The 14009-nt window shown below is 32.7% G+C and overlaps 1 protein-coding gene across 1 annotated transcript in view; it reads right to left on the reverse strand.

Annotated features, from left to right (window-relative positions):
• Window positions 1-4032: 4032 nt before the first annotated feature.
• The window catches only part of SI (sucrase-isomaltase), an 83846-nt gene continuing 73869 nt past the window's right edge, over window positions 4033-14009 (reverse strand). The window contains exons 44-47 of the mRNA XM_019718139.3: window positions 13427-13515; window positions 7524-7573; window positions 7105-7272; window positions 4033-4322 (exon numbers count right to left, since the gene is read on the reverse strand). Of these exons, the coding sequence (XP_019573698.3) occupies window positions 4254-4322; window positions 7105-7272; window positions 7524-7573; window positions 13427-13515 (376 nt within the window). The 3' untranslated portion in view covers window positions 4033-4253. The remainder of the gene's footprint in view (window positions 4323-7104; window positions 7273-7523; window positions 7574-13426; window positions 13516-14009) is intronic.

Consider the following 14009-nt stretch of genomic DNA (forward strand, 5'->3'; position numbering starts at 1 on the left):
ATTCTTAATAAAACAAATAGTCGAGGAAACAGACCATAAAAAGTTATATGGGCAGAAATTAGTTATTTAATTTTTTTTTATTACAATGAAAGACCATAGTCAATATTTATGTAGGGGGAATGATATGATGTGATTTACACTGAAGCAATAAAGTGGATATCAGCTTCTGCTATGAGAGCCAAACAATCTCAGATTCAGTCCTTATTTCCTTACATTACTTGGGCAGTATTTTTAACCAGACTTACCATTACCTCATCAGTTACATATTGCACTCTCCTTTTCCCCTTAATCTTACAAACAGAAAAAATGATTCTATCGCATTCTGTACTTCATGCTATGGTATAATTTTTTGTGTGGGCAAGACACGTATTTCATATTATTCATGCTCTCCATTTTATTTCCCATCCCCAATTTCATTCTTCTCTGCAGTCAGTCATCTACTCTCATGTATTTAAATACTTCCAGTTCAGCTTCCTGATATTGCTCACCTATATGTGATTCTGTGAAAAAAATGTATCTTTTATTTTGCATGAATGAATTTCAAAAAACAAAAATTACATAAATGTTTTGAGCACAATTGTTTTTCATTTTACTTAACATGATGATTCTAAGTTCTACCCATTGCAGTATGTAGAATCCTATTTTTTCTTTCAAACTGATGCATAGTATTCTATCACATGTGTATATTTGATTTATCCTTTTCAAGAGTAATGAAATTGTTATAGTATGATTAGGGTCTAACTTGCATTTGAATCCAGTGTAGTAAATAATATTCTTTCTTTTCCAAGTAAGAAAGATACTACACATAGATGTCACAGATGGAAAAAAAAATTAGTATACTTCACAGGTGGCTCCAACCCATCCAAGAAGAAAAATGGGGAGAATCGATTATATTACCAAAAGAAAGAATTTTCTTCTAACTGCAACTAGACATTGATGGTGTTTCAAACAGAATTTAAGATAGCTCCCATAAATCATCACCTCCTGGTATTCATGCCTTTGTGTAATTTCCCCCCTTTATGTGTGGACAGTACCTGCCAATTACTCTAATTAACAGAATATGGAAAAGTCAGTGGGATGTAACTCCTATGATTAAGTTATCTTATATGTAATTCCATCCCACTACCAGACTCGCTTCAGAGATTCTTCTTGCTGCCTTGACTAAGGAGCCATGTTAAGAAAGTATACATGGTAAGAAATTATAGGTGAGGTTCTCGGAAGTGAGGGCCTAACACCCAGCACGAAGGCAGTTCCTCAGTCCTACTGATGTAAGGAAATTAATTCTGCCCACAACCAAAGTGTACTTGGAAGGACATCCTGCCCCAATCTAGTCTCACGATGAAAACATAACCCAACTAACTCCTTGATTGCAGTCTGTGAGACTCCTAGTAGAGGAGATAGCTAAGCAGTGTCCTGCCTCCTGACTCTTGCAAATTGTGAAATAATGAATCTGAATGGTTTTGAACTGCTAGTTTTTTTTTAAATAATTTGTTATTCAACAATAGAAAACTAATTTGGGATAAATTGTTTTAATGGACTAAGTTCCCTGAGGCAAGTCAGTGTTTCCTTGCCCAGACAAGGGAAAATTAGTGTGTCTATAATAAATATTATAAGGTGAAATAGCAGTAGTATAGAACAGAGGCACAGATTGTCTTAGGTTTTTTAGGAGAAATAAGTATAAGAATCTATTGTTTATGTGGTAAGATAAAAGTAACTTACCATTCCTTCTTAAAATGAATACCTAGAAGCCTTCACACTCTTATATGTGAAATATGACACTGAAAACTAAATACAATTGCTGTAGTAATAACCACATTGCAGCAGATCGTTTATGTTTAAAGCTAACTTGATTTAACTAATTTCATCATGGGGACCAAAATTTATGGTCACAAAGTGACTTAGGCTCCATAAAGGGTATAATCATGAGGAGCTCTATCAGGTCAGACACTATCTCTGCTTCTTTGCTACCATAGTCAAAATTGAAGCCTATTAACCAAAAACCACTAGAGGTATAACTTTAGTCAAAAAAAATTAAATTTATTGACTCATTGCAAGGAGGGAGAACAAACTCAGGAAAACACTGAGTGTCTCAGTGACAGAATGCTAGGGAGGTCTTATTATAAGATTTGGGCTTGTGTCATTTGAATTGGGGTAAGTTTCATAGAGAATGGCTTTGCTCTGTATTGGGTTCCTTCAGATATCAGGACAAATTTATGATTGATTATATATTTTTAAATATATTTTTGTTAATTTTTAAATTACAGTTGACATACAATATTATGTTTTACGTGCACAGCATAGTGATTAGATATGAAGTGGTCACTCCAATAAATCGAGTAACCCTCTGACACCACACATAGTTATTACAATATTACTGACTATATTCCCATGCTATACTTTACATCCCCATGACTATTTTATAACTACAAATTTGATGATTGTTTATATTAATAATGTCCCCCCAGGGGGTGGAAGAAATGGAATAGGACTAAAGCTGCAATTGATTTAAAACAAAAACAAAAAAATAAGTCACTCATATTAGCCCAGAGAAACAGGTGTTTGGTATTCTTGGGATCTGGATAATGTTTTCATTGTTTTCTGTCCTCAAAAGTGATTAAGAGTTGCCTTGTTTTTGTCTTGCTCCATGGTGGTTACCGGTTGAACTTGTCTGATGTTGTTGTTCCGTGAAAATGTTTATTTTCAACAACAACAAAAAATATTGCCTAACCTTTAGAGACACACCAACTCCAAGCTGAAAGGGGTCAATGGTTACTCTTTTTCTTTCTCAACGACAAACTGAATGTGCTTGTGCATACTTCTTTGTGCACCTCTGTGAGAGCATATCTTGGGTGGAACTTTGAGTCAAAGGGAATATAAAAAATTATTTTCACTGAATACTGCATGATTGCCCTCCAGACATGGCTGCAGTCATTTAAAAATCCCACCTGTAGTGATTATGGATTCTTTTCTAGCACCTGGTTTTATAACTTGGTCTGTTTGTCAGTTGCCCTCAATTGCTATACTATTTCTTAAAAAGTCAATTTAATTATTATCATCACTATGTCATTATTATCATTATTATTTCCCCTGGTTTTTATATTCTGAGTTATGAATTATCTTAAATATTCCATTGTAACAATATTTACTTAGCTAGAAAATAATTATATCAAATTGCAGATATTAGTTGATTAAGTAAATTCAAAACAACCTAAGTATTAAAAAAATTACCAATGAATGCAATTTTAGACCAAGATTTCAAGAGTCCTCCAATCTGAATGAATGAATGAAGATGATTATTCAACTAACTAAGACAGAATAGAGAATAATATTATTTTTTCCTATATATAATGCAAAGCTAGAAAGGAAAATTGGATTTCTGCTGTGGACTGAATGTTTGCATACTTCCCAAATTCATGTTAAAATTCTAATCCCAATGTAATAGCATTTGGATTGGAAATGACACCTTTGGGAGGTAATTAGGTCATGGAGGTGGAGCCCTTATGAACGGCATTAGTGCCCTTATAAGAGAGACACCAGAAAGCTCATGCCCTTTCTTTCTGCACTCCATCATATGAGGACACAATAAGAAGATGGCCATCTGTAAACCAGGATGAGGGCCCTCACTAGATGTTGTCAGCACCTTGATCTTGAACTTCCCAGCCTCCAGAATTGTGAAAAATAAATGTGTGTTGTTTAAGCCACTCAGTCTGTGGTAATTATAGCATAATGTTACAGTAACCCAAAATAACACAATTTCATTTTAGAAAATAAAGAGAAAATTTATGTTGTATGCTTATATACATCTTATTTTCTGCTTCCTAATTAAATATGCATACTAAGAAATAATTAAATCTGATGATAACTGTTGGTTAATAACTTCAATCTACTAAACTGAAGAAAATATTGTATACAATTACACAAAAATTTCACTTAATTAAAAAAATCACTTGTTTTAATTATATCTTAGTTTCACATATATTTAGTAACTAATTTACAGTTTTATCTGATACTTAACAAGGTTAATTAGAACTACTTAATCCTACTACATATGTTTAAGAAAATGAATACAGACCACAATAATATAATAAAATTAGCATTTATTTTGATGTACACTATGCAATAACTTTAGAGAGATGTCATGAAAATCATATTTTATACAATTATGAAACCAATGTAGAGAAAACATTATAAGTATGGTGAAACTTATATCCGGATGTTAATTTCCTTTTGGCAACAGGAATTGATGGTAATCTTCATGACCAGTTGATCTCTATTGGTTTATCTAGAGTAATATTTTTCACTGTCAGATCAATATTTAAAATCTAAAAATAAGTAAAATCACAATTAGTTGTTTAATCAGAAACATTTTTCAACAAAGACTATTTCCATAAATAAAAGTTCTCTAAGTATACAAGATATACTCTGTTTTTCTTGCAGAGTTCACAACTATTTCAGCAATAATCTCACCCAACTAACCAATTATACAGATGATGAAAATAAATCCTAGAGAAGTGGAATGGTTCTCAAAAGACAGTGAACAACTAAGACTATTAACATATTATATTGATTTTTACTTTACTTTCTCCATGAGTCCTACATATGGAGTTATTTATTATTGCACTGTATAAATCTCTATACTTCCCACGTTGAAATATTACCCAGTCATGCACATACAAATTTAGATTAGAAATATGTTTCTTTTTATGTCAATGTCAAAAGATTTTGGGATGCTGAATTTGTTATCAATGATGCCAACTTTGGATGTGTTACTTTCTCTCACTGGACAGAATTTCAATCAGACCATATAGGGAATATTTTTGGAGGTGACCAACTGAGCAGCTGCAGTCAATCACCTGTAATAGTTTTATATGATGATCTCATTAGACCTTACCATTGCTTCTTTTTCTCCAATACTCTCTGTGCCTTAGCTCTGAAAGTTTGTATTCAATCATCAAATATGCAAGATAAAGAAAATCAACATTTGTTCACTGCTTACTGAGTACCAGACACTCTCTGAGGAGCTTTATAAAATGTACTCTTCACTAAAACACAGCATCTTATTACTTATTTCCCACATTTTATAGAAGAGTTTGAAAGGTTAAACTTCAATGATTTTCTTAATATCCATTAGTTTGGTTTGAAACTGATTCATCTTACACCAAAATCTAACCTAGTTTGTTTTTTTGTTTGTTTGTTTGTTTGGTTTTTATATCAAAGTGAAAAGTAGTAAGTTCATCACAAAGCTTTTAATACCAGGACAAAAGGCAACTAAGTACAACTGCTGTTAGGAAAATGTTTTAAAACTTGTACTGACAGAGCAATTAAATCATCCTTGCATATAATTCCAACACCCATGGAGAAGGACAATCAGGTAGAGAAACTGACCACTTTCTCCTATTCCCATATATCTATAAACTTTGAAAACAGTAGCTTCTCATAAAAATGTATTTTATTTAAATACACTTAGAAAGAGCCACTCCACTGTTAGTAAAGTTAATATGTTATTTTGGACTCACTGAGGTAATAAAGCGTTGTACAAAATTTCATCTTAATACTTAAAAGTCTTTGTGAATGTGTTTGAAAGCAGTGGAATGAACTTTTATTTATAAATGGTGTGTTTTTATACCAAGTATTTGATCAAACTGAATTTGCAATAATACTTGATATGTTAAAATATTTAACACTGTTCAACTGACTGTATTCAGTTTATTTATAGTAAAAATTACGAGCTTTAGTTTTTACCACTGTAGTAGCAAATAAAGAGTAAGAAAATATATAAGGCAAACATGCTTTTTCGATCTGATGAATACAGGTAGTTCAACAAAACTGATTTCTGATTGTGATTTTTAACCATTGACTATTCCTGGGGAATTAATTTTTCTTTTCAAGGACTGTTTCTGGTCTGCCATGAGATCACTGGACTAACTCAGTGATTCCCTTACTGGAATTTTAAAAACCAGTAAAATTTTAAAGAGAAGAAAAATGAGGGTGTGGCTCTAGGTTATCAACATTTATTTTAGCAAGGAAGGACATTAAATATACAAAACTCTAATATCCCAACCTTGGTATCATTTAAAGAAATAAAAGTATTTTAATGTCAAAGTAATAGTTAAGACTGTTCCACATTAAAGGGGAAATCCCACTTGACTACAAAACAGTAGTAATGATAGGACAGATATTAAGTTTAAATTGGATAAAATGGCCCCTCAGGTGACGTTCAACCATCACATCCCATAAAATCTATAAGGACCTAAGACTGTGTCCAAGACATAATTGCTACATTTTTAGATGAAGTCAGGCTAACAAATAGCTACCGTGTAAGTTAAATCCATTTTCAGTGATTGTTTGATTAATAGCTAGTTGTTTTCATTCAATTTTAAACACAAAAAAAGTATGCGCACAAACACTCATACAGGTTTAGCAGTGCAGATGTAGCCTTAAACTTGGACCAAACAATTATAACAGCTGGTTTCTAGAACACGTTTTTGAAATCTACCTTTAAAGTACATAGATTCACAGAATTTAGGATTGGAAGGAATTTAAGAAATTGTTTACTTGCATATTATTATTTACTTGGAAAGAAAAAGAATGCCTGAAATTATTAGTTCAAAGAAAAAAGCTAATTACTGGCAGCAATGGGACTTTAACATAAGAATTCTGATTCCTTGTTTAATCTGTGAATTATATCCTCATACACCTGTATATCAAATTATTCATGAGTGCTAATAGACAAACCTATTAATGTTGCAAGGATTTTCAAATATATTTTATGTAAGATATATTAAAAGTTGAAATGCAGACACTTTATTTAAAAAAAAAAAAAATTTGAGGCACTTTACCATATAGAAATGACAATGATTTAGAGGTTGAAGGTAAATTTAATCTTGCTTTAATTATGTCAAGACAATTTTAAAATGGGTGCCATTAGCTTGCTTTGTATGAGAGGTTACCAAAGATGATAATATGGAAATAGATATGAAAGTTTAATGAAAATAAACAAGAAAGGTTATAGTTGACTATTTTACTTTAGTGATGAGAAATAAAATGTATCTAAGTAGACAGTTTGAATAGCTTCATTAAAAAATATTTTCTTATGTCACTTACCTTCTTGTTTGGTTCTAGAATAAATTTAAGTGATTCTTCCGTTCCATCATATACGAGATTAACCTTATTAACAGAAGTCGTTGCTATTCCCCATATATGGATGAATCCAAGCCTCATTTCATTTGTGTTTAGAGAAGTATATTTCAATACAGTGCTTGTCAAAGTGGTCTACAAAGACAAATAAATACTTTAAATCCTTCATTTGAAAAAGTAATTAAATCTTTTAAAAAATTATATATATACATATATATATATATAGGATAAGCAAAATATTTCATAGTGCATCAAATTGTTTATTCATGAGTTATGTTAAATACTAAACATAAAATATGTAAATACAAAATAAACATAAAACATGGCATAAACTTCAACTATTCTTTAACACAATTGCATATGAATGATCTGATATGAATACACACCTTGTTTAAATTAAATTGTACCAAGAAATATAGGTCTTTCTCATAGGTGTCTGTAGAAAAAAAAATAAGTGACATATTTATATTTCCAAAGAAGAACAATAGTAAATATTAGTATACTTTACTGCTCTTTCCCATTAAAAAGAGTACCAAGCAAACAATGCATATCTAATTTTTCTCTAAGTTTATTTAACTTGTTCAAACACAGTCCCAGGAGCACTGAAATACAAAAAATGAATCACCAAAGAGTGCTCTAGAAGGACACAGTAGACAATGAAATAATGCTTATAAAGGAAAATGAATATGTTGGCAACATATTTCAATGTCATTTGAGAAAAATATGCAATTTAGAGATTATGACAGGTCAACTGTATTAAAACTGATAAAGCATAGTGTTTATATCCATACCTTTATATGAAATATAATCTTACTGTATTTAAAATTAGTTTACAAAATAATCTCACAGATATAATGTATTAAGTGCTTATTATTTGTCAAATTTTAAGTACTTTATCACACTACTCTGAAATATGTATTATTATTACTCCGACTGTATAGAAGAGGAAAGGACAGTGAGTCTCGAGAGATTAAATAAGTGGCCAAAAGTGAAACAACTAATTACAGATGTTCTTTGACTTATGATGAGGTTGTGTCCTAACAGACCCATCAGAAGTTGAAAACATAGTAAGTCGAAAATGCATTTAACGCACCTAAACAATAAATATCACAACTTAGCCTAGCCTACCTTAAATATGCTCAGAATACTTACATTAGCCTACAATTGGGCAAAATCATCCAACACAAAGCTTATTTTACAATAAAGTGTTAAATATTGGAATTTATTGAATACAGAAAACACAAAACGCAATATTGCAAAAATACTGGCAACACAGTATGCTACAGAGTATTGGCTGTTCACCATCATGATCCTGTGGTTCGCTGACACTGCCCAGCGTCAGGAGGGAATCGCGCAGCCTATCACTAACCCAGGAAAACATCAAAATTCAAAGTGTGGTTTCCACTGAATGTGTATCGCTTTCGCACCATTGCTCAGTTGAAAAAAATCCTAAATGGAACCATTATTAAGTCAGGGAACATCTGCATTATCAAGGTCTGGAATCAAGTCCAGTTTTCCTTGACTTCTAACATTGTGTTTCTATGTAAAATCAAATGAGTATATGACAGAAAGGCAAAAGTAGAGTCAAATGCATGATTGAAACAAGTGTTAGGAAACATTAAAAAAAACAACGCATTTTAATTCCCTTTTTGACTTATACATGCCACCATTTTATTCAGTAATCCTCTGCAAAATTGCTTAATTGGAGATTAATTTTGCTTGTACCAAAATTAAATGATATTCTGTCTAAAACGTGCTTTCTTTTTATACTAATGCATTATGGCTTTTTTTTTTAAACTTTTTTCTTTCAATTACAGTCGATATTCAACATTATATTAGTTTAAGGTATACAGCACAGTGGTAAGATATTTATATAACTTAGGAAGTGAGTCCCCAATAAGTATAGTATCCACGTGTCATCCTACATAGTTTTTACAATATTTCAACTATATTCCCTATGCTATACTACTTTATATCCCCATGACTATTTTGTAACTGCCCGTGTATACTCCTTAATCCCTTTACCTTTTTCACCCATTTCCCTAACCTCTTGCCCCATTTGGCTACCATCAGTTTTTTTCTTTTTATCTATGAGTTTGTTTGTTTTGACTGTTAATTTATTTTGTTTTTTAGATTCCACATGTAAGTGAAATCATACAGTATTTGTCTTTCTCTTACTGACTTATTTCACTTAGTGTAATACCTTCTAGGTCCATCCATACTGTTGTAAATAGTAAATTTTTAATGACCCAGTAATATTCCATTGTGTGTGTGTGTGTGTGTGTGTGTGTGTGTGTGTGTGTGTGTGTGTGTACCACCCCCTCTTTATCCAATTATTTACTGATGGACACTTAGGTTGCTTCCTTGGCTATTGTATATGAAATGTCTTTGTCTCTGGTTAGTCTTTGTTTTAACGTCTATTTTGTCTAATAAAGTATTGCTAACCCAGCTTTATTTCTGTTTTATTTGCATTTGCATTTTCATCAAATGTCTTTTTCCATCCCTTTCAATCTGTGTGTGCCTTTCAATCTGAAGTGAGTCTCTTGTAGGCAGTATATGTTAAGGGTCTTGATTTCTTCTCCATTCAGCCATCCTATGTCTTTTGATTGGAGCATTAATCCCTTTAGATTTAAAGTAATTATTGATAGGTATACCGTTATTGCCATTTTACTATTCATATTTTTTTACCTATTTTTTTTCCATCTTAAATAAGTCCTTCTAAGATTCCTCGTAATACTGGTTTGGTGGTGATGAACTTTAGCTTCTTTTTGTCAGCAAAGCTCACTATCTGTCCTTCGATGCTAAATGAAAGCTTTGCTGGGTAGTGTAATCTTGGTGTAAATCCTTGCTTTTCATCACTTTATTTCACGCCGATCCCTTCTAGCTGCAAAGTTTCTGTTGAGAAATCAGCTGACAGTCTTATGGGAGCTCCCTTGTACATAACAAAATTCTTTTCTCTTGCTACTTTTAAGATTCTCTCTCTGCCTTTAATCTTTGGCAGTTTAATGACCATGTATCTTGGTGTGGCCTCCTTGGGTTCATCTTGTTGGGGACTCTGCGCTACATGGACTTACATATCTATTTCCTTCTCCAGGTTAGAAAAGTTTTCAGTTATTTCTTCAGTCAAATAGGTTTTCAATTCCTTGGTCTTTCTCTTCTCCTTCTGGTTCCCATATGATGCAAATATTGTTACTCTTAATGTTATCCTAGAGGTCCCTTAACAATTCTAATTTGTTTGCCTCTTTTTTCTGTCCAGATTGAGTGTTTTCCACTACCTTGTGTTCCAAATCATTGATTGATTCTCTGCGTCATCTAATCTGTTGATTCCATGTAATATGTTCTTTTTTTATGGTTTCTATCTCTTTGTGTAAGTTCTCACTGAGTTCATCTATTCTTCCCCTAAGTTCATTGAGCTTCCTTATAACCAGTATTTTGAACTCTGTACCTGGTAGAATGCATTCCTCCATTTCTTTTTCCTTTTTTCAGTTCTTTTTCTAGAATTCTGTCCTGTTTTTTTGTTTTGTTTTGTTTTTCATCTGAGACATGTCTTTTTGTTACCTTATCCTGGCTGCCTCCCTGTACTTGTTTCTATGCATTAGAAATAATACGTCTCCATGTTTTGGCAGGGTAGTCTTATGTAGTACGTGGCCTGGGGCCCAGTGGTGCAGACTACCTGGTCATCTGAGCCGGGGTTCCAGGGTTGTCACTTGTGTGTGTTGTCTGTGCCCTCCTGTTGTAGTTGACCTTGACTGCTGTTGGAACGTCAGTGAGTGGGATTGATCCTCAGGCTGACTGGCTGTAAGGACCAGCCATGACTGTAGTGGAGGAGCTGTTGTGCAGGGTCTGTCTCCATGGAGCAGGATTTACTTTAGTGGTGCTCTGGTGCTGGCTGAGTCCAGCCTTTGGGTGTGTCATTTATGAAGTTAATTGGGTGGTGCTCTGGTGTTGGTGGTGCCATGGAGTATGTTGGTCCTGAGGCCTCTTGGTGGGCTCTAGTGAAGGCCTAGGTCAGCCACTACCTGGGCCAACCTGGAAAGAGCTACAAAGTGATCTGTGGTTGATAGCTACCTGTGCTGGACTTGGAGGTACCTGGGAGAGACTATGCTGCAAACCAAGGACAGCTGTGCATGCTTTATTTAATATGCACACAAAATATAGTCTTAAATTTTAAATACAGAATTATAAGCTCAGTTCTTAAGGGCCATTTTAAAAGTATAGCATAATGAGTTAAAGGAAACAAAAATGGCAGCTATTAGGAGATTATGAGCAGTTTTGTTGTTTTTCATCAATAAGGGAAAGATACAATATATGATTTTAGTAAAGGGTACACATATGTCTATTTCATCATATAAGAAGGACAAATTGATGTTTTACTAAGCTATACAAATTTATTAGCTATAATAGTTAAAAATTTACTTAATGTACACAAGTTTCAAAATAAGTTTATTTTGGTTTATCTTTGATTTTCTTAATAAAAAAGACTATGTCAGCAAATAATAATATTCCATAAAATTTGAGTGTAGTTAAAGAAAGGAATCATTTAGATGGGTGCCCAGAAACTAGATTAGCAAGTCTTGCTGTGACCAAAAATTTTTTTGGAGATTCTAATATAAAAAATCTAAAAACTAAGCGTTTCTTGTATATTGTTGCTGTTTACTGAAGAAATTAAAGGGGATTTTTTGAAATATTTACATTGATTTATAACAAATGTAGTGAGATTATAAAATATAACCAAAAAAGTAGGTATAATTGTCTAGAACCATTTGGTTTGTTGGATGAAGACATAGAGAAATATCTGAATTATGCTGTTTTTTGCCAGTAATAAAAAGAAAAAAAAAATGTAGCATGAAACTTCAATGGGTAAAGGCCATACCAAGTCCCTTCATCCATATAGTTTATTAGGAAGAGCTGGAGGAAATAATTCTAAAATAAGCTTTGTCTTCCTTGCTGTTAGAATGAATTTACTCAATTTATTACATAGTAAGATTCAAGGACCCCAAGCCAAGGACGCAAATTGTGCATACCTCAACTTTACAGTCCTGGGAAACTATAGAAAATTTGAAGTGCATCCTGCTGGGCCCAGGTAGAAAAGAAAGGCTGCAAACTCAGTAGTACCTTAGCTAATGTGTTAATAATGAAGGTGAGGGCTCTAAAAGCATAGCATTATAATGAATTGATTTTTCTACTTCTAAATCACAGATTACTAGGAAGAGTTTTTTTGTTTGTTCAAGAGTCTTGCTTATTACTACTATATGATTTTTATGTCAACTTCCTGATATACTTTATTTACTAATAGATTCTTACGTTTTTATGGTTGCAGACCATTGAACTATGATTTACCTGAAAACATGAAAGATACATGCCTTGGCTATTAATGAAAAATTTCTCATATGTGCATAATTTATTTAAATTGCACTGAACTGCCCCATGAGAACTTCAATTCCACACAGATGTTAGTTTTATGACTAAGGTTTGTATCAAGAGAATGTTCAAAGCTCTCACCTAGCAGAGCTGGTACTGCAAACCTAATCCTCGACCAGTATTTACTTAACAGCATAATAATCACTTTGGGACATTTTACTCAAAGACAGAGTCCTGGACCTCTTCCCAAATTAATGGAATTTGGATGGGCCTTAGAGTCTGCCGTCTTTACAAACTACCTTAGGTGATTCTGATAACAAGGGTCAGCACAGAACATGCTGCTAAAAGTTTAGCTGTTCAGTCTGGTCTTCAGGAACAACCATGGAGTAAATATAGAATTAAGTTTAAATCCTGAATTTTTTTAAATAAAAAATGCTGTATATTAAAAACAAAAAGCAAACCACACAATGATGCAAAAGCGATACACATTCAGTAGTCAAACAAACTCGAGTTTTGTTTCTGGACTATCATGTGCTTTGGAGGCATCCTTATGGGTCACTATGCATGCATGGAACATAAGTTTTCAGCCTAGTTGACCACACACATATTGAATGTCCATTATATGAACAATGTTGGGCTAGCTTCGGGGAGTACAAAAATTATAGATATACAATCCTAGCCTACCCAACTGTCCCAGTTATCCAGACATTTACCCTAGAGATTAACAATATTTAGAATAAGAAGAAAGTCTTTAAATATTTGTAATGCTATTTTTAAAGTTGTTTCAACTATTTATTAAACTATTTTAGCTTTAAATAATATTATTAAATTTTTATTTAGCTTCCAAAGTACAATAATAGGTAACATAAAAGTAATGTTATAATATGTATATTATCAATTACATTTATCTACTAAATGGAACACTCACCTATAGTCTCTCCATCATCCCAGAACAGAGATCCTTGTGCCATCTGTTTGTCATCTGCAGCAACAATGAGCTTCATGTAATTTTTTCGACTATAAGGGAGGAATATAATTTTATTGATGTTTACAGAGCAGCATATGTCTTGTTAGGATATGACATCTATGTAAGTATATGAGGGGACACAAGTAAGAATATCAATTAAGGAGATGGCAAACTGTTTTAGACAAAAAAATAAAGCCCTTTCCTTTTTCTCATGATTTAATGGAATGATATAACCCAGAAAATTCTTGCTATATTTAATAAAAATATCATGCATGTCCTTTGATCTCAAGGGTTCACCTACTATAATAAATCAGAAGTGGCCTCATTTATAATAATTAAAACCATATGAAGTTTATTCATATATTTATTACTTCTGTTAATCCTTGACCATTAAAAATGAAACTATTTTAACAGTGTTTTTTATCTCTCATGTCTAAGCCTTCCTCACATTTCCATATATAAGCCACAGAATTATCATTGGCAATTGTTAGTAAGAATGTGGAGAGTAATCAGCAAGCTGTAATTCCTATCCTTGGAATGGGTG

The sequence above is a fragment of the Rhinolophus sinicus genome, chromosome 17 (genome assembly GCF_057876585.1).
Source record: "Rhinolophus sinicus isolate RSI-liver-muscle chromosome 17, RSI-T2T, whole genome shotgun sequence".
NCBI lineage: Eukaryota > Metazoa > Chordata > Mammalia > Chiroptera > Rhinolophidae > Rhinolophus > Rhinolophus sinicus.